Source organism: Neomonachus schauinslandi, chromosome 5 (assembly GCF_002201575.2).
Source record: "Neomonachus schauinslandi chromosome 5, ASM220157v2, whole genome shotgun sequence".
NCBI classification, from domain to species: domain Eukaryota; kingdom Metazoa; phylum Chordata; class Mammalia; order Carnivora; family Phocidae; genus Neomonachus; species Neomonachus schauinslandi.
Genome location: NC_058407.1, coordinates 17,099,721 through 17,124,761, shown reverse-complemented (window position 1 = coordinate 17,124,761; position 25,041 = coordinate 17,099,721). Strand labels below are relative to the sequence as shown.

The 25,041-nt window shown below is 39.6% G+C and overlaps 2 protein-coding genes across 6 annotated transcripts in view; one reads left to right on the top strand and one right to left on the bottom strand.

Moving 5' to 3' along the window:
- Positions 1–8,833, top strand: part of WASHC4 (WASH complex subunit 4) — a 60,208-nt gene extending 51,375 nt beyond the window's left edge. For 2 of the 3 annotated variants that reach the window (XM_021687369.2, XM_044915347.1), the window contains exons 29-33: positions 251–398; positions 2,661–2,757; positions 3,264–3,460; positions 3,980–4,076; positions 6,268–8,833. In XM_021687369.2, the coding sequence (XP_021543044.1) occupies positions 251–398; positions 2,661–2,757; positions 3,264–3,460; positions 3,980–4,076; positions 6,268–6,335 (607 nt within the window). In that variant the 3' untranslated portion in view covers positions 6,336–8,833. The remainder of the gene's footprint in view (positions 1–250; positions 399–2,660; positions 2,758–3,263; positions 3,461–3,979; positions 4,077–6,267) is intronic. The other variant, XM_021687370.2, reaches the window with a different exon arrangement.
- A 4,264-nt stretch (positions 8,834–13,097) lies between these two features.
- Positions 13,098–25,041, bottom strand: part of APPL2 (adaptor protein, phosphotyrosine interacting with PH domain and leucine zipper 2) — a 52,867-nt gene continuing 40,923 nt past the window's right edge. For all 3 annotated transcript variants that reach the window (XM_044915345.1, XM_021687371.1, XM_021687372.1), the window contains 7 exons: positions 22,849–23,007; positions 22,635–22,687; positions 20,856–21,030; positions 16,373–16,409; positions 16,047–16,187; positions 15,192–15,239; positions 13,098–13,966 (listed from right to left, as the gene is read on the bottom strand). In XM_044915345.1, coding sequence (XP_044771280.1) covers positions 13,832–13,966; positions 15,192–15,239; positions 16,047–16,187; positions 16,373–16,409; positions 20,856–21,030; positions 22,635–22,687; positions 22,849–23,007 — 748 coding nt within the window. In that variant the 3' untranslated portion in view covers positions 13,098–13,831. The remainder of the gene's footprint in view (positions 13,967–15,191; positions 15,240–16,046; positions 16,188–16,372; positions 16,410–20,855; positions 21,031–22,634; positions 22,688–22,848; positions 23,008–25,041) is intronic.

Below are 25,041 nucleotides of genomic sequence, written 5' to 3'. Positions count from 1 at the left end.
CGGCTCAGGTCATGATCTCAGGGTTATGAGATTGAGCCCCATATGTCAAGCTCCATGCTGGGCGTGGAGCCTGCTTAAGATTCTCTCTATCCCTCTGCCCCACCTCCCATCTCCCCACCCTCGCCCACGCGTGGCGTGCGTGCACACACTCTGTCTGTGTCTCTCTCAAATAGATAGATAAATTAGATAGATGAGATAGCCATACCTTCTTCTGAGAAAGGAACCAGGTAAATAATGTTTTGTATTTTAGGCATTTGGATTCAGTCCTCAGTGATCACACACGAAATTCTGCTGAAGGCACGGAGTATTTCAAAATGCTTGTAGATGTTTTTGCTCCAGAATTTCGAAGGCCAAAGAATATACATCTTCGAAATTTCTATATCATTGTTCCCCCTCTGGTGAGTATTTTTAGTACCCAAAGTGAATTTTTTTTAAAAAGTTAGTAAATAGATCCAGTTTCTTTGTAGCAGGAAATGCACATAGTAGACTATATTACTTTCTGGTTGTAGAAAAGCTAAATGTGATTTCAGGGAAGGTGGCCTAGGAATTTTACTTAACTAGCTATGCAGAATGAAACTTACTTTACAGTTGAGATGGATTTTTATTTGTTAGTAACTGCTAGAAAAATCTAGTGTTATTTAAATTGAGTGTACTCCATTATATATACACCATATAATCTTTGGGCTGATTATACCATATAATCATTTTAAGTGATTAATGTTGACTAACTTCTGTTACAATATGAAGTTATTTCTCACACGTCTCTTAAAAGTATTACTGTTTAAGGACAACTTCTCTCTATACAGTAGTAAATACTAACATCTAGATTAAATTTTAAGTGCTTCCTCATAGTATATATCGTGTGTCCTGCTCCAGTTCTGTATAGTTGTCATCCAAATAGAGCTCAAGTTACTCCAAATCACATCATACAGACAGTTGGAGTGGGGAAAACGGAGTTAAGAGAGAGAGCGGCATACTAGCAGTAAGAGTTACGTTGCCCTAAAGATTTCTATAATAATACTGTTTTTTTTAAAAAAATTGTAAATGGGTAGCTCTAAAATCTAAATATCACTAGACAAATGTGGCTTTTGATTACATCTAACTTTGATAAAGAGTAATAAATTTTCATATTGCTGCCTGATTTGTTAACGTATCTTCTTACATATTATTACCATGGTTATCCTTTGGAAGTAGAGGATGGTGTGTGGACAGCTTTTTTCTTTGTAAATGTTCTTTTCTACTGTTTTTAATATGTTTATTGTTAATGCTCCATCATAATTGTTAATGCTTTATCATAATTATATGTTGTAACTGTGATGTAGCAAGCATTATCTTTTCATCCTAAAATAGTGTCAGACTGGAAGCAAATCTGTCTTAGTTATACTTGGATAACAGTGTAGTTAACTTAGGGTGACCTCATCATATTTTTTTAATTTGAAGGACAGTATATTGAAGCCACAGTAAATAACAAATTGTGAGTTTCCGGGAGAGTAGAGTTTTGCAGGGCAGCTGTCCGAATTCAGTTAGTGATGGGTGGATGGGTAGCACTCCAGGGAAGTATAGGACACTTCTTGTGCTTGAGTTTATCATCTAATTCCAGAAAAAAGACAAACATAAATGAGCTATCTAAAAAAAAGATTTAAATAATAGTTGGTAGAGATTTCAAAAATCTGTGATTAATTGCCCAGTGAGTTTTACAGGCAAAAAAAGTGAAACTTGGTGTTTTTGTTTCCAGCATCAGCTATTATAGTACCTTCCACGGTGTATCACAATTATTCCTAAACATGTCTCTCTTTACCCCTCTAGAGCTGTGCTATCTATATATAGCCATAAGTGGCTACTTAAATTTAAATTAATTCAAATTTTATAAAATAACAAATCTAGTTCCTCTGTTTTGCTAGCCACATTTCAAGTGCTCAGTGGCCATATATGGCCAGGGGCTTACTGTACTGGACAGTAGGATACACAGTATTTCTGTCTTTGCTGAGAGTGCTGCTCTAGAGTGTGTACTCTTTGATGGTATTCCTTTTTTTTATCGTAATTAATGCCTGGTATATAGTAATCTTTAGTAAATCTTTGTTGAATAAATGATAAGGTATTTTGTAGGAGCTGAATTTTTAGGGAAGCAGTTTTTGGAGGAATTCATTTATCCAAATAACTACTAATTCATTTTAACCAAGAATATGATAAGAAATAATGTTTTAGGATGAAGTGGGTGGGCAGAAGCAAGGATTACCACCCATAAGAGCACTTAACGCTTTGAAGTAAACAAAGCATACCTACTTTTCTGACTCCAGCTTTCACTTAGAGTATGACTTTGGGCAAGTTACTTAGCCTCTCAAGCCTCAGTGTCCTCATCTGTAAAATGTACATAATATTTTATGAGGAACCATATACAAGGCACTGTGCTTGGGGTAAGTGGTGATCGGTGATCGAGAGAGTGCTCATTGTTAAAGGATTTGGAAAGAAGAGCCATTAAAAGATACTGGTACAGATTGTGATCTCACCAGGAGGCTATTTATATGAGGAAGATGTCTCAAATCAAAAGGACAGGAACCTAGAAGAGATCCTGTTTATAATTTTTGAAATGTCTGTTTTAGGAACTAAATTCTGAAGATATTTTAGCACAGTTGTTTCTCTAATATGTTATATCTTTTTAGACCCTCAACTTTGTAGAGCATTCCATTAGCTGCAAGGAGAAATTGAATAAAAAAAATAAAATTGGAGCTGCTTTTACTGATGATGGCTTTGCCATGGGTAAGCTTAATGGAATTGTTTTTCCATTAATTTTATGTTTGCCTATTATAATGGATTTTTAAAAGCATTTGCTTAATAGGTCTGTGTGCTCTTTGTAGATTCGTTTTTTTCCTGAGCAGTGTTACTCTTTATTTTTTAACTAGGTCATCTGATTAGTAGTACTTGTTTTCCATCATTTTATAACTATCATTCATGCCCCCTTGGTATTGCTAATCACTTATTCTCGTTGGACCTCATATTTAGACTTTGTTGTGGTGGTGGTTTTAGAGTTTTAGCATCTTGTGTAGAGTTTCTCTGCAGTTTCCTCAGTTGCTGGCTATTTAGCAGTGGAGGTTTTTCCGCAACCTTCCATCCATGTTCTCGCTAAGTGATTTTCATAGCCTTGTTTCTTTTTTTCTTGACTGGTTTATTTTTAGTTCTTTATACTTTTGTATCTTTTTTTAAAGGAGTAGAATACAACTTCTGTACTCTTTGTCATTTAGCTTTGGTTTTGCTAATGACCGCAGGTGTGGCTTACATTTTGAAGCTTTTGGATCAGTACCAGGAATTTGACTCACTTCACTGGTTCCAGTCTGTTAGAGAGAAGTACCTGAAGGAGATAAGAGCAGTTGCTAAGCAACAGAATGTACAGTCAGCTAGTCAAGATGAAAAACTGCTACAAACCATGAATCTCACTCAGAAGCGCTTGGATGTCTGTCTACAGGTAGAGGAGAATAATAGTTAAATCTGCTTGATATCTGAAAAAACAAATCCTATGGAAACCCCCTTTTAAACAAGTGAAACGAATAGTGGTAATAAGTGTATTTTAAAAGAATGGCATTTGGAAGCCATTTGATTCCATATTAAAAATGGATGGGATTACTTCATTTTTTTTTTTTTTAAGATTTTATTTATTAGAGCACGAGCAGGGTGTAGGGCAGGGGGAGAGGGAGGAAACAGACTCCCTGCTGAGCAAGGAGCCCGTCCCAACCTGACCCAACCCAGGGCTCCATCCCAGACCTGGAGACCATGACCTGAGCTGAAGGCAGCTGCTTAGCAGTGGAGGTTTTTCTGAAACCTTCCATCCATGTTCTCTCTAAGAGAGAACCAGGTGCCCCTAGTTCAGTTTCTGTATTTATGATTTACAGTAGAGCTTTTTAGAAGTTACAGATCTATAATAATTTTAATATTTTGCTACAATAAATATTTTCAGCTTTTATTTTACATTTTTTTATTTACTTAGGAATTTGAATTGCTCTATTTCTCACTGAGCAGTGCAAGAATTTTCTTCAGAGCAGACAAGACTGCGGCTGAAGAAAACCAAGAAAAGAAAGAGAAAGGTCAGTGAGTGGCTTAAATTTGGAAAGACCAATAAATCTTTAGTAGTAGCCGCTAATGCCCCATTTTATCCGGTCAGAATTCTAGCTTCCTTTTCCTTTTGGAAAATAATTTAGACCTAGAAATGCCTTTAAAAAAAAAAAGTACAGCCTACATGGATCATTTGTGAAACCGAACAGAAATGTATATAGTTTTTACATTTCAGTCTGGGGTAACTTTTTATTCAGTTTCATCTTTTCTTAAATGAAATTTAACACGTTTTTTCTTTCACCCTTCAACTTGTGTCTGAGAAGAAGGAACAGATTAGGAGGAACCCTAAATGTTTTCTGAAGGCAGAGCTGCTGATAACTAGACACAGACTGAATGAGATAGGATGGGGGACTGAGGAGGTAGTAAAACAGTAGGGGCTCTGTGTAGTGTCGTGGGTAAAGGCCTCCTGCTCTCCAGCATAGCCAGAGTCAGAGCGCAGTGTAGCCCTGATAACTGATTGTCATATCCGTGAACTTGAGTCATTACGGGAAGGATTCTGTCCATTGTATTCTTTGTAGGATGGTGTAAATTGCTTATTTCATACTTAAGGACTCCTATGATACATTTCCCTCAGATTTAAAATTTAGGAACAGTTGTCTTCCCTGAAGAATGGATGTTTCCTCTTTTCTGTTACAGAAATTGTGTAACTTAGTTTTCCTTTTTGCTCGGAAGCTCAAAACTAGATACAGCAACTGAGTTGAGTTTTCATGTTTGCCCTTTTTCCTGTTTTCTTACTTGTATTTCACAAATCAAGGTGTAAAACTTGTATTTCATAAAATAAGATGATTTTGTTAATCTTATTTTGTTAAATTTTAAAATATATATATTTTTTACACTGAATAGAGGTGATTCTTTTGGGTAGACCACTTATATCAAGTATCTATTCCCAGATAATGTTGCATAAATTAAATACTATGTTAATAATTAGGATATGCAGGCATTTTTGGAATCTAGACTAAGTAATAATTATGTGCTTGAAAGTGATTTCAGGCTATTACCTGGAAGATGTTCAGTATTTATTACATGAAAATATGTATATATTCTCTTTGGGTCCTTTTCCAAGGCTAAGGTAGATTGGAAGAATTTGAGTGAGGTTGATCTAAATTATGAGGAAAGTCAGTTATTGCTTAGGTTCTGCTCAGGCGTTTCCTGCCAGAAGCTTGTCTCCAGCGGAGCTTACTGGGAAGACTCTGTAGGTGGATTAGATATTTACTTTAAGGCCTAAAGCATTAAGGCAAAACAGATGAACCTTTCTGTCTCAGTGGAACTCCTTGCTTTGGACTGTTCTTAACAAACTCTGTGATTCTGGCTGATGCGTAGTGCCCACATGCCCAGGTTCTTCTGTTTTAGGGCTCTGTCTTAGTTCAGCGTTGCTCAGATGCGTAGTCGGAGTTGCAGGAGACATGAGATAGTTTTCCTCCATTAATGAAACATGTGCATGTGACATTTTGCATGAAAAAACAGGAATTCATTTTATCACAATCACAGTAAAAAGCTGCTTTAAAAAATAAATCGTAAACACAAATGGGAAGTTATGTATTCTGGACAGTTTTACATGTGCATTTGCAGCAGTGTTTCTATGAGTGACAGCAGTGCACTCTAATAGTGGTTTGTTGGCCTGGCTGGGGGACCAGCCGAGAGGCAGCGTGCCTTCAAACGTGCCAGCGAGACACCCCCCGCCCCCCAGATGCAGTTCTCATTTCTCACAATTCGACACCCCTAGTAAGTACCAGCCAGAACATTACATTCGCAGTAGTTAGCTTAGATTTCTTTTTTTTTTTTTTTTAAGATTTTATTTATTTATTTGACAGACACAGCGAGAGAGGGAACACAAGCAGGGGGAGGGGGAGAGGGAGAAGCAGGCTTCCCGCCGAGCAGGGAGCCCGATGCGGGGCTCGATCCCAGGACCCTGGGATCATGACCTGAGCCGAAGGCAGACGCTTAACGACTGAGCCACCCAGGCGCCCCGTCAGCTTAGATTTCTAAAAAATTAAGGTAAATACACTCGATATACTTTAGGGAACTACTGTTAGGGAACTATTTGGTAGAAGCCCATTTTCTTAATTTGCAATTTAGTAATTCAGTCCTTCTCAATTTTTACTTAATTCATTTTTAAAAAATGAACAAATATCTGTCCATTGTTATTTTCATCCATGCTTCCAGAAGAGACAAAAACAAGCAATGGAGACCTGTCCGACAGCACTGTGTCTGCAGATCCTGTGGTCAAATGATATTGATGGTATGTGTTGCCCCTCTGAGATAATCAGGATTGTGTCAGGACTGTTGCTGGTGAAATGAGGTTAATGAGCTAATGATGAAGTGGGTCCTGGGCCACATCTCTGGTAATCGGTGGATGTTGCAACTCTGTAAAGCAGTGCTCTAAAGTTAAGTCTGTTCTTCTTCCAAAGGCTCCATCTACTTTTCAAAGGTTGAGAATGAGGTTTTAAATTGGATTTTTGCCTGGACTTTAGGCTAGCAGATGTGCCTGTGGAGAGTCATGTGAAGTGAAGCCGTGGAAGGGCCACTCCGGATTCCTAAACTGCTGCCTCAGAGCTCTTGTAACCTGCGTGAGGGTTTTTCATTTGTATTTGCATAGGTCTTGGATCCATTTTTGTCTCAAGTCATTGGAAATTCAGTGCATATGCTATGTACAGCCAGCAAATACATGTTTAAACAAAATGAATGAAACCTGAAATTGATGAAGCATACATATCAATATTCTTATAACAGGAATATGTAAAGATGGTTTTGATAGTAGAGGTGAGGCACAAGTATGTTACGTACCTTTAATGTACAGTGTAAAACTGATTCACTGTTACTTTCATGTGACTCACGAGAGCTGTTAATGTCTTTGGTAAGACATTTTATAACTAGTTTACATTGCTTTGAAAACATGTAACCTCCAACAACTGCTTTAAGATTTACTTAATACTCAAGATGAAAGAAAATTCAGAGAAAGCCATAAGAGTCCTGCTTGAAGCTTCACTTTTGGTTGAAGGCACTGCGTATGATATCAGAGAAAATTATATGGATTTTTATTTTCACATCCAAACTCAGGTTTCTTCTACATTAGGTTGAATTGAAATCTTGGTGATAGTTTGGGCAGACTTTTTCTTTAAACCAAGTATAATCTAAGACATCAGATTAAGCACTGTGCAGGCTTTTTAAAAATTACCACTGTGACAATAAAGTTCTAATAACTTAAATCATTTACTGATTTAAAAAGTACAGTAAGATTTTGAGTAAATTTAGTTCCTGGCAGGCTAGTAGCTTTATTTTTGTAAAGATTATGTCAGTTAATAATTAAATGGTTAATCATGACCTATATATAATCTTTTAATATGATACAGTGATACTTTTACAAAGAAAACAAAGTTTAAAACTGTACACGTAATACATCATTTGGGAAATACTTGATTTTTCCATTGCACTTGCCTATTAAGCATTTCTTTGGGTATATCCTGCAAGGAATTCTAACGTTGTTTGATTTCCAGCTTTTGGAACAGGTATACAATGCCCTATCTGTATTCATTGGTTACTGGCAGGGTAACTTTCCCAGCCCAAGATAAACACTTCACTGTTCAGTCAGAAGAAACAGAATAGGTAGAAAATGGTTTTTGTTTATTATGTAAACATGACTTACAGAATTCTGTACAATGGATGGATTAAAGGCATTTAATATTTGTAATTCATACTAACTGTAGAAATGGCCCTAAAGCATGCTGCATAATTAGTAATTTATATTTTCATTATTATAAATGTTATATTAATGATTTTGCTTTGATTGCATCAAATTTGTCACCATTTCATAGCAACAATATTGTTCTGTTTTTTTCCTCTGACTTCCCTAAAACAATCTCCTTTAATATGGATAGAAATTGTCATTGGAAGAGAATCCAATGTCTCTGTTCATTATCCCCACATATCAGTTATTATCGATTTTGTGAATACTATGTAGAGTTCATATGCTGACTCCATGGATATGTACATTGAGAAGAGAGTGATTATTATTTTGCCATTAGTGCAAAATAATGTCACTGCAGTCTGGATAAGTTACACATATTTGAAATAAAATCTCTGAAAAGATTAACCATACTTAAATGCTATTAAAGTGCAGAGCAGTAGGGCCTGAGTGTTTCACACCATTTAATACACACATTTAGATGATGGTTTTCTTTGCTAACATATTGTTAAATATTGTTTTCAGACATACTGTAATTTAAAATTAGAGTGAGCATTTGTTGTAAATTCACAAAAAAATTCAATAATGTTCAAATTCTCAGGAATTAAGGACTAACCATAACTTTGTCAGGTCTAATTAAGTTTTGTAAAGGATGGCAAGTTTATTACTTCACTTGAATGGGGCTCCCCCAATTCTAAGAAAATATATGTATAATAAAACATTAATAAATACAATTTTAATAATTTACTTCCCCTGGATGTTTATGTTCAAAATTGAATGTCTTAAACCAGTACTTCTTAACATTAACCTTTTTGGAGTTCCCTCTAATAAAATATAGGGAATCTATCTTTAAAAAAAATCCTTGCATGCACATAGGCAGAAATTTCAAGTATAAAATTGGTATTGGTTCCTCTCTATATATCCCAGGTGAAGAACTCGTACTTTCCTTTGTACATTCTTGATCTTTCCATTGCTTGCTATTTTCAAATAAAAAGAACCCACATGAATTTTTATTTTGAATCCTAATCCTGGGAAGGGATCCTTGGTTTACAGTGTTTAATGTTAGAAAAACTATTGCCATTTACAAACATGAGTTGAACTGAAATGGTAATAATAAATAAGAGCCTTTTAAATACAGTTGACCCCTGAACAGTATGGGTTTAAACTGTGTGGGTCCACGTACATGCAATTTTCAAAAATAAATATAGTATGATAAATGTATATTCTCTTCCTTACGATTTTAATAGCATTTTTCTCTAGCTTTATTGTGAGAACATAGTATATAATACAAATAACATATGTAATGGGTTCATTGTAAGGCTTCCAGTCAACAGTAGGCTCTTAGTTAAGTTTTTGGGGAGTCAAAAGTTACATACAGGTACTTGATTGCATGAGGGCTTGGTGCCCCTCCCGTCTGTGTTGTTCAAGGATCAGCTGTACTACCCTGGAGAAATTGTTCTTGGTAAAGTCTGGTTGCTGCTCCTTTGCTCTCCTGAGGTAGTAAATTTGTTAGATTGGGGGGAAGGTGGGATAATACCATCACATACATTGTCCGGTTACGTTTTGATGGCTAAATGTAAAAAGATTTGAGCTAATTTTAATAATTTTACTTTTTTTCCAGCTAAAGTTTGAAGTTTCATACTGATGGTATTCCTTTTAAGAAAGTTTTAGCCCTACAATTTCAAGTTTTTAGATGTTAGGAAGACTTCAACAGGTTATTAGAGATTTCAGATTTAAAAAAAAAAAAAAAGGATCCAGAATAAGTGCACATCTCTAGAGATTAAATGAACATCAGGCAGTGAACTCAGAGAAGGTGATGGCAAAGTTAGTGCTTAATTTATACAAAAAAGTTCTTATGTATAGTGTATACAAAGTCAATTTGGGCAAATATATGGATACTCTGTCTGCCTCTCTTTACTGTAAAACCCGGTTTACCTGACAGTCCAGTTGTTCCCATTAGTGGAGTCACACTCAGCAAAGGAGTTGAAATTTATCTTCTGATCAGTGTAGATCTGATGTCGTAATTCTGGGATCATCTTTAAAGGCTATACATTATCTAGTGTATGTAAGGTCTTTGTGTAGTGAAACATTCTTTTTTTTTTTTTTTTTTTTTAAGATTTTATTTATTTATTTGAGAGAGCGAGAATGAGAGAGAGTACATGAGAGGGGGGAGGGTCAGAGAGAGAAGCAGGCTCCTCGCCGAGCAGGGAGCCCGATGCGGGACTCGATCCCGGGACTCCAGGATCATGACCTGAGCCGAAGGCAGTCGCTTAACCAACTGAGCCACCCAGGCGCCCCGTGAAACATTCTTTAGTAATGCCTCCTTATCATTAAAGTGAGGGGGAAAGTTAACATGTTTGTATCTAGAAGCCTATCTAGATATATTGACTTTACAGTATTTAATCATTTCAGAATTGGCACAGAAGGTTAACAAGGCATTAGAGATGCTGACTTTAAATTGATATCATTGCTGAATATCAGAATAATCTTCAAAGGTTTACGTACTGATAAGTACTGATGAGAAAAGTGTTTGCTAATTGCGGTCTCTGGTTTGTCACAGAGCAGTAAGAAGCATAGGCTTTGGAGCCAGACTGATTCGAATCCTGATTTGGCGCCTACCAGCACGTTCTTAGCCTCTCTGTGCTTCATTTTCTCGGCCATAAAATGACCTAATAGTATAGAACTCACAGATTGAGGATTGAGTTAATTTGTGTAAAGCACTTCATAGGTTAGGAAACAGTAACTACTATAAGTACTAGCTAGCTATTATGATTATTCATAGGCAGAAATGCACTTGGCGTACAGCTGTTAGCTTCAGTATTTTTACTTTTACTCTTTTAGGTGGAAAAGTTTGAGGATGAACAGTATGTGACTCTGAGTGGGTCTCATAAAAACTATTCCTTTTTAAGTGGCCAGCTAAGTGTAGCCAATGGAAGGGAAGTCTTGCACTTCTTAAAAAAGGGTAGTCTGACAGGTGGCTAACCAACCAGACGCAGTGCTGGGCAATGAAAATCGGTGCGAATAGCTGGCTAAGAAAAAGGGTGCCAGTTTTCCACCTTCCCACCTTTCATTTACATGACACTTGTTAATTTTTCATAGTGCGTTCATTTGGTAAATTTGAAGAGAGGGCAAGTTATCTACTGTTTCTAAATTTTAAAATTATTTAAAAATACGTAACATCTGCAAAAGAGTATGTAATATATGGAGAATAAAAACAGAACACTTCAGTAGCCACCATGTAGGTTCAAAACCTGTTGCTCCCGCCTCAGATGCTCCCATTGTTCCTCCTCAGATCTCGGCTCCCTTTTCCATCCAGAGGAAACCACAGTGCAGAATTTTGGTGGTAACCATTCCTTGCCTCTCTCTAGTGTCATAACCTATCTGTATTTTTTCTAAATAACGTGGTGGTGGGTTTGTTTTTTACAGTGAATATAAATGGATTCTTACTATGTAGCTTATCAGACTCGCAGTATTGTTTCTGAAATCCATCCATGTTGATGCATCATAGCCATAGTTCATTTAGTTTTACTTCTCTAGTATTCAGTTAATGACATGTGGGTCATTTCCAAATCTGGGATACTGTGAACAGGGCTACTGTAACTGTTACTGTACATGTCTCTGGGTATATGTGTTAAGGGTTTTTCCACGGTTGTACCCACAAGTGAATCTGCTACGTAGCAGGGCCAAGTACAAGAGCAATGGATACAATGCCAGGCTTCTCCCACCCCAGCAGTGGAGGAGGCTTCCCATCACTCCATCCCCACCAACAGCCACATTTCTACCGGTCTGGTGAATATGTAATATCGCAGTGGTTTTACTTTGCATTTCCTTGATTATTACAGGAAATTGAACATATTTCCATTTCAAAACCCTTTTTATTTTTTATTCTATGAAATGCCTTTATGACTTTTTCTGTTTTGTTTTTAATGTATTTTATATATTCTGGGTACTGATTTTTTGTTGGCCATTTGTGCTTGCTTAATATGCTCAGTTAATTTTGTGTTTTCATTCTCTCTGGTGTGTTTTTTCCTCCCCTCTATGGTTTTTTGATGTTCGTTTTAATGTACTGGATTTCAGTCTTTTTTTTTTCCTTATGATTTGCATGCTTTGCCACAAATTTTTTTAAAGTTTTATTAGTTTATTTATTTATTTATTTATTAAAAGATTTTATTTATGTATTTGACAGAGAGAGATAGCGAGAGCAGGAACACAAGCGGGGAGAGTGGGAAAGGGAGAAGCAGGCTTCCCGCTGAGCAGGGAGCCCGATGCGGGGCTCGATCCCAGGACCCTGGGATCATGACCTGAGCCGAAGGCAGACGCTTAATGACTGAGCCACCCGGGCACCCCAAAGTTTTATTAGTTTCTAACAATATTGTTCATGACTAGATTCTTCTCTCCCACCCTGAACAGTGCTAAGCAAGAAAAAAATTCAGGGGATTGTGGCTCTTGCCACCTATCAGAGAACTTACTGATTTAATGTGGTTACGATATACAACTTTTGTAAGGCATTCGTTAACACCGAACTAATAATTTCATGGAATATCTCCTGGCTTAGATCAGTTCACTTTGTCTCTAATGGTACACACGCTATGGAAGTGGATTCCTGATGACCCTGTAACAATTCTGGATTACAGAAATTGTTCTATTAATCCATCATTTTAAAAGCAATACCTTTTAACAACTTGGCACTGAGATCACATTATTCCATCTATGTTGAGTAGAAGTATTTGATGGTACATCCCTCTCTGCTGTGATTTCATTATGCCCTAATTTTTTGGAAATTAACATTGAAGCTATAGAACTGACTTTAGTTTTCTTCCAAGGATGCTCTAGAAAATAACCATAAAAAGCAAAAGAAAGAAACAATGATAGTTTTTATTTGCTAGCATTTATTGCTAGGTTAATTTATTACAAAGACAATGATATTCTGTTGAACTTGGTTATAATTAAACACACTGTGCCAATTCAAGATCATTATACTTATTTTAATAGGTAGGGGTGGAAATAGGAACTTTGTACCAAGCCCCACAACCAGCTGTGCTTCAGGTGAGTTTTAAAATTAACTGGTCCATTCCTTAAGGAGGGTCTGGCTCAGAAGAATCAGGAATTGGTAGAGCTTCACCCTGTCCATGGTGATCCACCACTAAAAATATCTAAAGGACCATAAACTTCTTCTTTTTTTTTTTTTTTAAAGATTTTTATTTATTTATTTGACAGAGAGAGAGATAGCGAGAGCAGGAACACAAGCAGGGGGAGTGGGAGAGGGAGAAGCAGGCTTCCTGCCGAGCAAGGAGCCCGATGTGGGACTCGATCCCAGGACCCTGGGATCATGACCTGAGCCGAAGGCAGACGCTTAACGACTGAGCCACCCAGGCACCCAAGGACCATAAACTTCTGAATGCTGGTTCATTAAGTTTCCAATGTAAAATTGAACATCTTTTGTTGGTACTCATCTGCTAGTCTTTTTATTATATGTCTGGAAAAATGATCAAAACTGCATTTTTGCTAGTGCTCAGGCCTCAAAGCAGGGCTTGTCACCTAACTGCACAAATTAATGCTGTTAAGTCCAATTGTGAGACAAGCTTGATTATAAATACAGTTTTCAGAGTGACAGGCACTTAGAGCTCATGAAGTAAAATACAAAAATAGATTATATTAATAGGAAATATTTAGTGTTTATCAAATTATAAATCTAGGTTTTTACCGTTTTTAAAAAAGGATATTGGAAACTGAAGAGATGACATTTGAATAAAGTGAACAATGCGTTTTTTCTTCAACTTTCATTCTGAGCGCTGAACAATACAATCTAAGAAAAAGACTTACCACAAAGCACCTAAAATAACATTTGTAGATGGGTAGGAATGTTGTCAACCATTTCTTACTGTTTCCCTCCCATCTCTCAGTATCAAGGCATCCAGAGGACATTCCACAAGCGATTGTCAGCATTCTGAAACCAGGTCATGGGCCTGTATATCAGAGAAGTTGAAAACCCTTAAGGAGGTAGCTCTCCTTCCTGGGTGCTCTTCCCCCAAAGGCCCAAGAGAGTTAAGCTTCAGATTCTGCGCCTCTATTTTCACTTGGACTTCCATCATTGTCATCTGGTTGATCGTTTAACAGTACATATTTTCCATCATTGGTTAGTGGTATGGACAGCATTAACTGAGCCAATGCTTCTGGATCCTGAAGTTAGGGGAGTTTAAGAAGGAGAAAAGAAAATGCTTAAAATGCACTTAAGAACCCCTTTGGGCTTGGCATTCATGATGTTCTGTAATCTAGTCTCACTCCTTCTGTTATCTGTATGGGCCTTCAGATGAGTCTCCTTGCTTCTCCGAAAAAACTCAATTGCATTACTGCTAGAATCTAGAGCAAGGTTTTGGTCTCAGCCAAAATACCGTTCACACAAATCATAACAACTGTCTTCCCATAAAGAGTCCAGAGAGGAACTTCCTTTACAATACCTTTGTCTTCTAGGTCTTTAACTCCTTTCTCTCTCGGTCATCTGGGCTCACTGCTTGTTTTTATAAGTGTTATTGGAACACAGCCATTCATTTATATACTGTATATGGCTGCTTTTGTTTTACAGTCGCTGAGTTAAGTAGTTGCAACAGATGTAAGCTTAAAAGGTTTACTGTCTTTCCCTTTACAGAAAGTTTGTCAACCCCTGATCTATAACCATAAAATACTCACTTGCGCTGCTTGCTACTCTTTCATGTATTTTGGTCTTGGTCCTTGGCCTTCCTACTTTCCCCCAACAGACTGGAACTGCTCATATGATACTCACTAGCTGTATGTTACTGCTTAAATTAAAATTTAAAAATCCTGTTCCTCAGTCACATTAGCTACATTCAATCTGCATATTAAACAGTGCAGATATAGGTCATTTCCATTATTGAAGTTCTACTGGACAGTGCTGAACTAGAAGACTCCTGAGGCAGGAACCAGATCTCCCTTGCTCACTGCTGTAATTCCAAGCTTTTTTTTTGTCCAAACTCGGCTCTCAAAAATTTGTTGGGTGAAAGACAGACTGGGAGGAATGGGAATCTTCACGCCTAGTACATTTCTAGGTGAGGTCTGTCTGTGACTGCTCTGAGCAGCAAGGCCTTTGAGCACATAGTAGGTACTTAAAGTTTCTACCACCTCAATTTGAAAGAAAGAATATCTAGACAACAATAGCAAGCAAAAAATTGATAATATAAAGCAGGACTGTAGCAGTGAAATTTACAAAGAACTCCACATGTGTTACCAGTGATCATGGACCTAGCAAGTCTGGTGGTTAGAATGCTTAAAAGGGAATCTCAAATTTGGCCACACTGCTTAGTGAACATCTTTGCTCTTTTTGAGAGAAATCTTAGTATATATAGAGATTTGGAGCAGTTGTTAAAACCAGCACTAAAATGCACCTTACCTTCTGAACGTCAATGATTTCTTTTCCCAAATTAATAGCATAACATATCTGCAAGACAAGAAAAGTAGTGTTTGGCAAAGGTAGAAAAGGATAAAGAACTTTAGGGGCGGAAAATGTGACTATGGAAGTACAGTGAGGTCACTGCCCGCGTCAGTGTGGGGACAGGGGACCTGGCTGTAGGAGATTCATCACATGGGGCTCTGAACATTAGCGCCCACCTGTCTTGGTCTCCTGTTGCCAATTTGTGCATAACAAAAATGTCCAGGTTCAGTAGCAATTGAAGTTATTCCAGTCCTTAAAATTCTTAATGGAATACTTTATTCCTTTCTCTCTAAATCACACTCAGCTACCACATGTTCATGCACACAGTGGCAAACAGGTGTTTGCTGAAAGAAGAGTTGATTAATTTTGATTGATACTAGGTAGCAAACACAGTCACAAATTTTTCATACTAAATGAGAAGAGTTTCCTGATGTCTGCTTCCTTGGTTTGCTCTGAGACTAGATTTTCTCCATTGTAACTTTTGCTTTAGTTTTTTAAAAAAGAACAAACTTGAAGGCAATTGCCTTTTTTTTTTTTTTTTTTTTTTAACATTTCCTGATACCTCTTCTAAACAACTGTATCCCACCATTAACATTATTCATCACTCTGTTTAGGATGACATGCATTTTCCACAGAGAAACTGTATTCCAGTTGGTTTTCTTTCAGTGGGGCCTTCCTAGAGGTATTCTCTAAACTCCTCAAATGGGGAAACAAAGAATAGTCAACTAAATATCCAGGGGATGGTGCAAAAACCCCTTTAAGTATCTGTTTGGACAGAGAGGTTATGGAATCTTAAGATGAAAAAAATAAGACCTTTTCGCCTTCTGAGTTGCTTTCAAAAACGTATGTGCTCAGAGCCTCTCCACCTGTGGATTCTGGTGTGCGGACCACGAAGCCAACCAGTCTCTTGTTCTCTTGATGAGCAGCAAACTGGGTGATGCTGGTGAGTTCAAACTGGAAATAACAGGAACAGACTATCACACAACTGTTATTCAAAATCAGACAAGTCATTCTCCATGGAAAACATCATGGGAAAAGTACACTATTAGAAGACAGGCATTAAATTTGGCAAAATCGGTAAAGTGCCTACTTTGAATTAAGGAATAACTACTAAAGTCAGTGTGCATGCAGGTACTTACATTGGCCCTTGTTACTTGAGTCTGAGGATCTATCAACCTGAAATTTTAAGAGATTCATTATATCACACATGCTGGATAAGCTTATATTCTTAGAAGCATCCGCAGAAGTTCAGAATGAAATCACACAAAACAGAAGGCCTGGCTGAGGGCAAGGTGACGACTCCATGGGACTATCCAAAGGGGGGGACGTGCCATGGTTCCTGCCTCTGTTGAACCTGTGTAGTTAGAGCTCAGTGTGTATCTTCACGGAAGGAGATTATGGAGAATTTCACATTTTTAAAAAATTTATCAGCGTGAGCGCAAGCAGGGGGAGTGGGAGAGGGAGAAGCAGACTCCCGCAGAGCAGGGAGCCTGATGCGGGGCTCGATCCCAGGACTCTGGGATCATGACCTGAGCTGAAGGCAGACGCTTAACGACTGAGCCACCCAGGCATCCCAAGAATTCCACATTTCAGTGCTTATCCAGAAAGGCAGCATTATAATTCCCCATGGTGCTGACAAAGAATATGCATGGATCATATTCTGTACAGCCTGCTTCTCAACAGACATTTACCGACTACGGGTTTTCTTTTGAAGTGTTTCATGTACATCCCCCCTCCCTTTTTTTTAAAATATGGGGTGTGAGAGAGTAGTGAACAGATTTTAACAAAACTATTCTGTCAGTTTGGGTGTGGGGGAGTACTATTTATGGAGGTGTTCTAGATGTATCTTGAATGGCATTTGGAGCATCCGATAATCAGGTTGATGTATCTGGGAAAAAACACTGCATTACAGAATCTATTGCTATCATATATACATATAAATTTCTATTTTCTAAACGTGGTATTACCTATTTATTGATGATATGCTATAAATTGTGTGTGTAAAAGCAAAAAAAATGTCTTCTGTGTGTTTAAAAAAAAAGGTTATTCCATTTATATGAAATGTTCCAAACAGGCAAATCTATAGACATAGAAGATTAGTGGCTAATGGCTGCCTAAGGCTGGGGGGTTTCAAGGTAAAGGGAATGAGTGCTAATGGGTATGGGTTTTCTTTGGGGATGATGAAGATGTTCGATACGGTGATGGCTGCACAGTTCTGAATATACTAAAAACACTCTGAATGGGTGAATTGTATGGTAGGTAAGTTATAGCTCAGTAAAGCGGTTATCTCCCCCACTGGTTACAGTCTGAAATACATACAGTTCTACTTATGAAAACAGGGTTTATAATCAGAGGGCTCTAACGTGGCTGTTCCAACTGTGATCTTGTGCAGGTCACCCTGACTTCTCTCAACTATTTCATCTGTAAAATGGGGATAAGAACCCCCACTTGAAAGAGGTGGTAAAGACAAGGAGAAAATGTGTATGGAATTTTTAGTAATCTATAAAGCTAAATAAATGTTATTTTTTATGTCCCTATTAATGACTATGAATTTAAAGATTTAAAAAATATACATCATATAAAGAAGTCGTTGATATATACAATGTATTACTCAGCCATCAGAAAGGATGAATACCCCTCATTTGCATCAACATAGATGGAACTGGAGGGGATTATGCTAAGTGAACTAAGTCAAGCAGAGAAAGTTATCATGTGGTTTCATTCATAGTGGAACATAAGGAATAGCGTGGAAGACCACAGGGGAAGGGAGGGAAAAATGAATAGGAAGAAATCAGAGAGGGAGACAGACCACGAGAGACTCTGGACTCTGGGAAACAAACTGAGGGTCACAGAAGGGAGGGGGTGGGGGATGGGGTGACTGGGTGATGGGTATTAAGGAGGGCATGTGTGGTGATGAGCACTGGGTGTTACATACAACGAATGAATCGTTGAACACTACAGCAAAAACTAATGTACTATATGCTGGCTATCTGAACATAATAAAAAAAATAAAAAATATACATCATAAACAATTTCCCTCAAGTTGGGTTAAGTTCCCTTAAGTATTCTGTAAAATTTTTTCATAAATAGAAACTTAAAACATATTTTCTGAGTACTTAAGAGATTGCTATCTAAATCAGGTAACATGGATTTGCCTCTTTATATCTGATTTTCTGTGGGACTTCTAAATTGTCTCAAAACATGAATTCCAGTTCCGGGATATGTGTGTGTACACCGTGGTAAAATACACCTGACATAAAACCGAGCACTGTCGACATTTCATACATTTACCACGTTGTACAACCATTACTGCTCTCGGGTTCCTAAACCATCTGCATCACCTCACAAGGCAGCTTCACACCCATTAAGCAGTCCCTCTCCAGTCCTTCTCCTCTCAGCTTCGGCAACCACCAACCTGCTCTCTGTGGATTTGCCTACCCTGGACCTTTCATGTAAATGCTCTTACAAAATGGCTGACACTCGTGTCTGGCTTCTTTCACTTAGCAGAATGTTTTCAGGGTTCAACGAGGTTGTGCCACATGTCAGGACTTCATTCCTCTTCAAGGCTGATTCATATTCCACTCACTATATGTAAAATACCACACTGTGTATCAGTTTGTTGACAGACATCTGGACTGTTTCCACTTTTTGGCTGTTGTGAATTACGAACATGTGTGTATACATTTTTATCTGAACACCTCTTTTCAATTCTTTTGGGTATCTACCAGAAGTGGAATTCTAGGTTTAACTCGTGGAGGAACTGCAAGACTATTTCCCACAGTGGCCGGACTGTTTTAACGATTCCCACCAACAACGGATTCCAATTTTTTCACATCCTTACTAACACCTGTTATTTTCCTTTTTTAAAAAAATTACAGCCATCCTAGTGAGTATGAAGTGGTATCTCATTGTGGTCCTGATTTGCATGTCCCTAATAACTAATGACATTGAGCATCGTTTTATGTGCTTGCTGGCCATTTGTAGATCTCCTCTGGAGAAATGTCTACTCAGGTCCTTTGTCCATTCTTTGTTTTTTGGTCTTTTTGTTGATTTTTGTAAGAGTTCTTTATGGGGCACCTGGGTGGCTCAGTCGTTAAGTGTCTGCCTTCGGCTCAGGTCATGATCCCAGGGTCCTGGGATCGAGCCCCGCATCGGGCTCTCTGCTCTGCAGGAAGCCCGCTTCTCCCTCTCCCACTCCCCCTGCTTGTGTTCCCTCTCTCGCTATCTCTCTAATAAATAAATAAAATCTTTAAAAAAAAGTTCTTTATGTTCTGAACATATACCTCTACTAAATATATGATTTGCAAATATTTTCTCCCATTCTGTGGACTGTCCTTGTGCTTTGACAGTGTTCTTTGATGTACTATCTTTTTTCACAATGCTTTTACATTTACTCTGATCTTTTTGGTGGAGATTTTAAGAACAGTGAGCCAATGCCCATAAAAGGTGCAGGACATGCTTGTAGAAAAGCTTTAAATAAATACAAGGTTTTATTTGTAAGAAACTTATTCTCAGTATAATGTTTATAATAAATGAAAAGGACTGATTTTAATGAATGGAAGAAACTATATTCTGATTTTTAAAAAAGTCCCACTTTTTTGAAGCTAACATTTACTGAGCACTTTCTATAATGTCAGTTGTGGTCATAAATATTTTGTATTAACTCATTTATTCCTCATGACAACACTATGAGGTATGGATATGGTTACTTTCATCTTACAGCTGAAGAAACCAATGCACCGAAATTCAGACTTGCCCAGGTCATACAACTCACGAACGCCAAAGCCGGCAATAAACCTGGACATTCTGGCTCTAAAGCAGTGCTGTCAGCTCAGAGAAATAAAATGTAAGCTTCGTACATAATTTAAAATTTCCTAGCAGCCACATCAAAGAGTGAAACAGGTGAAATAACATACTTTATTTAATCTATAAGATCCAAAATATTACCAGCTAGACATGTTATTAACATAAAAGTTCGTGAGATAGTTTGCATTCTTTTTGGGGGGTTAATATGAGATCTTCGAAATTTGTTTTTTACATTTAAAACATTTCAATTCAGACTTCAGTTCTGTTTCAAGTGCTGCACGTGGGTGCAGTCCTGGATGGTGCGGCTCTTACGAAGCCGATGCAGACCCTCTGCCATTTCTCGTATCGATCTTACCACCTGAAACCCCAAGTCATGTCGGTAACATCACTTGGCGTCTTTAGTTTCACCCCAACAAATATTAATCAGATTTTACTAGTGGTGGTCTTGTCATCTCGGGTAGGTTCATGTTCTGTTTTCACTGTTACTTTTTATAAATAGTACATTCAGAAATGAGAAAACCCTTTCTTTTTCAAGCTCTGAGATATACGGAGCAACTCCTGAGTGATGGCATCTTTATGAGCAGTAGGATTCACTCACCACTAAATTTCTGAAGGTATCAGTTACTGAGGGGAGCACCTTCTACCCAATGTGTCTTATAAAATCAAAATGTAAAAAGGAATAGGGCAGAAACGAGAGTAGCATCTCCTCTTACTCCGATCAAACAAATATTCTAGTATGAATGTTCTCGATGAGTAAATGTGCCTTACATGGGCAATCTGGCAAGCTGGAAGAAAGTCTGAAATGAAACAACATACCTCACAGTCTGGCTGGTGACCAGTAGGTGGGATTCCGTCGTGCGGAAAATGTTGTGAATAGCCCGAGCAGCCAACACTTGTCTCATTGCTTCATAAATCACTTCGGTAGTGCGGTCTGTTTTAACTGCCATCGATCCCAGAAACCGAACTATAAACATCTGTTGCAAAAGGGAATCTGCAAGACAGCATTTTCTGCTCAGGATCACACTCACTTCCTGCGGCTGCTGGTCCGCCCACCAGTCAGGGGCGGGTCAGAGAACCGGCTGAAGACCTCCTCCTAGGGTGCTTTCCAGCCAACTGCTCAACGCTGTGCGTGAACGAACCCACGCTGCCAAAGCCCCGAGTCTCCTCCTGTCCACGTTTTGTCTCGTTGGAACGACTTCATTAGACTAGAAAAGCACCTCTTTCTGTGCATCTGCACAATGAGACAGCAGTGCCAGATGAACGCCCTTCCAGCGCGAAAACTCTAGGTGACTGACGTGGGCAGCACTACACGCATCTTTTCTCTGAAAATACGAGCTTCTCCACTTAGACAACGGAAAATTCAGAGCTTTGGCCCACCGATAAAGTCCTCTTAAAGAAGAAGGCCTGTCTGAACAACAGAAGACCTGGTGTTGGGACTCATTTGGTTCACGCGGATCGTGTTAGTGAAGAAGGGCTGGAGGGCATCCCGTAAGCGAACGCACATCCCAGACTACTTTACCTGGTTCTAGTAAACAACCAGGACTGGCTTCCTGATAAATGTCAGGCGTGTAACGTGACAAAACTGACTAAGAGCGACCATAACCGGAAGATCACGAAGGTTTAAAGGTGGTTTTTTTCTTTAAGAACAAATACTTATCCACCATTTTAAACGAAGATGACTACTCTTTCCTCACTTGCCCTATTAGTGTCTTTGCCCCTAAAAATAACTTAAGTAACAAAAGATTAGGAAAATATAACTGATGTAAAATTATAAGTAGTTACTCCCGCATGAAGATAGTTTTTTTTATTTTATAGACTTTCCGGTGTGGATTATACGGAAGGTCAGCCAGAGACAAGTGGGCAGGCCTGAGGCAGAGCCTGTTAGCTTCCTTCCTCCTTCCTTCCGTCCCCTCTTCCCCCCCACCCCCTTCTGCCTAATTCTGCAGGGAGTACCGACTCTCAAGTCCTACTTTTACATTTACGGAAGTGGCAATTTATTCTAATGCTATTCTCAGGCTCCAGTCATGAAGCGTGTAAACGAGGCCTCGCCAGCACTTCTAGCTCCGAAACGGCCTCGGCTCCCAGCCGAGCACCCGGTCACGTCAGCTCCGTCAGCACACGTGCCACGCATCAAATATCTGAACTTCAACGAATTAAATACCATTTGCCCTTGCCCTTTTCAAATTCAAGAATGAGTTGTGTGTGTGTCTTTGGCTCAAATGAAATAGTCTATTTAGGACTCCCCCCGATTGCATTTTGTTGTGGCCATTTCATCCTCCTCACATCTGATCTGGAGTAATCGGATACCGGATTTAGGTCGGCAGCTTTCTGCGCAGGAGCTACAAAAAGGGTGTGGGTGAGCCCAACAGTGCAACACCCGTAGAAAATCTGTCTACTTCCCTGCAGTTTTTATCCAAGACCTGCCTTAACTGCACATGCCCTAGGGAGTTCCCAGAGAACAACAAATCTGTGGGTCATAATTTTTGCTTCACAATCCAAGTCCTGGCTCTCTGGAACGTGACTTCACGTCTCATTTCAATGATCTCTCGTCATTCTGTGAGGGGAAAGAGTGAGCGCACCAAACCAGCCACTCACCTTCTGCTTCTGGAAAGGTCTCGTCCTCAGTCTCACCAAAAGGGTTGATGCGCCTAGGGGAACGGTCAGAGTCCAACAGTCAAGACCTTTTCGGCTAAAGGCACACTAACTCTTGAACTAGAAGAACAGCAACAGTCTTGGCAGATGGGTGCCGACACAAGAGACCCCAGGTTTACTTTCATTTCTCCCAGAGACAGCCTCCCTTGGCCCATACCTGCTCCCTCTGTTCTGATCCAGGAATTCTGTGGCAGGAAGGACGATATCGAACTGGATAGGTGTTCCAGGTGCAATGAGCTCATCGGCGTCAGGGACACGGGCCGCTGCTTTGGGAACAATCTTGTCATTCTCCAGCTCTAAATTTCTCAGGTTCTGGCTGGAGTATAAAGGGGGGAGAGGAAAATCAAATCCCCTTTAACCTTAGACCTTTATAATCAAATGAACATGTGTTGAATGCGGATGGACAAGGGCAAAGATGTCAGTCCTTCAACTCGTTCTACAAATAAACCTTCACAGAACGTCATTCATGTCCTTGGTTAAACTCCTTCAGGGCCCCCCTCCCCCACAGTTAGCTCTGCTGCACAGCATTCTGCATTATGTTCTATTATGTAGCATGTTATCTGCTGATCTAGGTCCTTCTTCCTGTGAGCCAGGTTTTTTATTGTTATGTTAATCCCCATACATTACATCATTAGTTTTAGATGTAGTGTTCCATGATTCATTGTTTGTGCATAACACCCAGTGCTCCATGCAGAATGTGCCCTCCTCAATACCCACCACCAGGCTAACCCATCCTCCCACCCCCCTCCCCTCTAGAACCCTCAGTTTGTTTCTCAGAGTCCATCGTCTCTCATGGTTCGTCTCCCCCTCCAATTTCCCCCCCTTCATTCTTCCCCTCCTGCTATCTTCTTCTTTTTTTTTAACATATATTTCTTAACATATATTGCATTATTTGTTTCAGAGGTACAGGTCTGTGATTCAACAGTCTTGCACAATTCAGAGCGCTCACCATAGCACATACCCTCCCCAGTGTCTATCACCCAGCCACCCCATCCCTCCCACCCCACCCCCAACTCCAGCAACCCTCAGTTTGTTTCCTGCGATTAAGAATTCCTCATATCAGTGAGGTCATATGATACATGGTGAGACAGGTTTTTGAGAGCAGGGGCTACAGCTAAATCCTATTTATTACTTGGTACATAGAAGGCACTCAAAAATGTTAACTGAGGGCGCCTGGGTGGCTCAGTTGGTTAAGCGACTGCCTTCGGCTCAGGTCATGATCCCGGAGTCCTGGGATAGAGTCCCACATCAGGCTCCCAGCTCAGCGGGGAGCCTGTTTCTCCCTCTGACCCTATCCCCTCTCATGCTGTTTCTCTCTCTCTCAAATAAATAAATAAAATCTTTAAAAAAAAAAAAAAAGTTAACTGAACAAGGGAATACATCTTGGCCTAGCATTCACAACATGGCTTTACTTTCTCCTGAGAGCCTCCTTCCCCACCCCCGTAATGCACCCTCCCTTGGAGCTACCCCCTCACACCCCACGCTTTCCCTTGTTTCCTTCTCCATCCCAATTCCGCCCCCCAACTTCCAACACCAGCTCAAATTCCTGTTCCTCCTCCAAGCCTTTCAAGCCAGCCCCGACCCTCTGTGAGTCCCTGAGCTCTGCTCTGTGCGCGCACACGCAGAAGGGACCATCAGCACGGTGATTAGTCATGTGCCACCATGTTTCCTCTCTCTGTCAGGCTGTTGTCATTCAACTTTTCACGCCTTTATGATCTTTTCTCCCTAGCTCCAGGGTCAGCTCCTTTGAGGGACAAAGAATGCCACAGTATTTTGATTTCTTACACTATTTGGAGCATAAGAAGGCTTTCGATATCTCTGTTCATTTTTCTCGAGTCTGTCAATAACTGAATCTTCTGTATGAAACGACTTGCTGACCGGTGAGCACACTGACCCGGAAGTGGCTAGAGATACAACATGGGTGTGTAGACACTGCAAGGAGAGACCCCTCTGTTTCACCTCCATCGTTACCGGAAAAGGAAAGAGCGGTCTCTAGGGAAACGGAGTAATCCCGAGGGCTCTCGGTGCCCAGGTGCGTGAGCCAGGCTGCCGGCGGCGGTCTCCTCGCTGCCAGCTTAGTGCTCTCGCCGACGTCACACTGCCTCAGTCCAGAAGGGCAGAGTCCCACCTGCTTGCTCATCCAGTCTCTAAGGGAGGGGCAGGAGCCTGTATGTGGTGAGCACTGGAGGAAGGTAGGAGCAGAAGCTTAAAGGGAGCAAAGGGCGTCCCCGACTCTGGCTCCCCAGAGAGTCTACGGGAAGAGAACACACAGACAACAGGATGCGGCCACGTGTGGAGGGCAGTGACCCCATCAGGTGAGGTCTGCACTTGAGTCTACAGCATCGGGAGC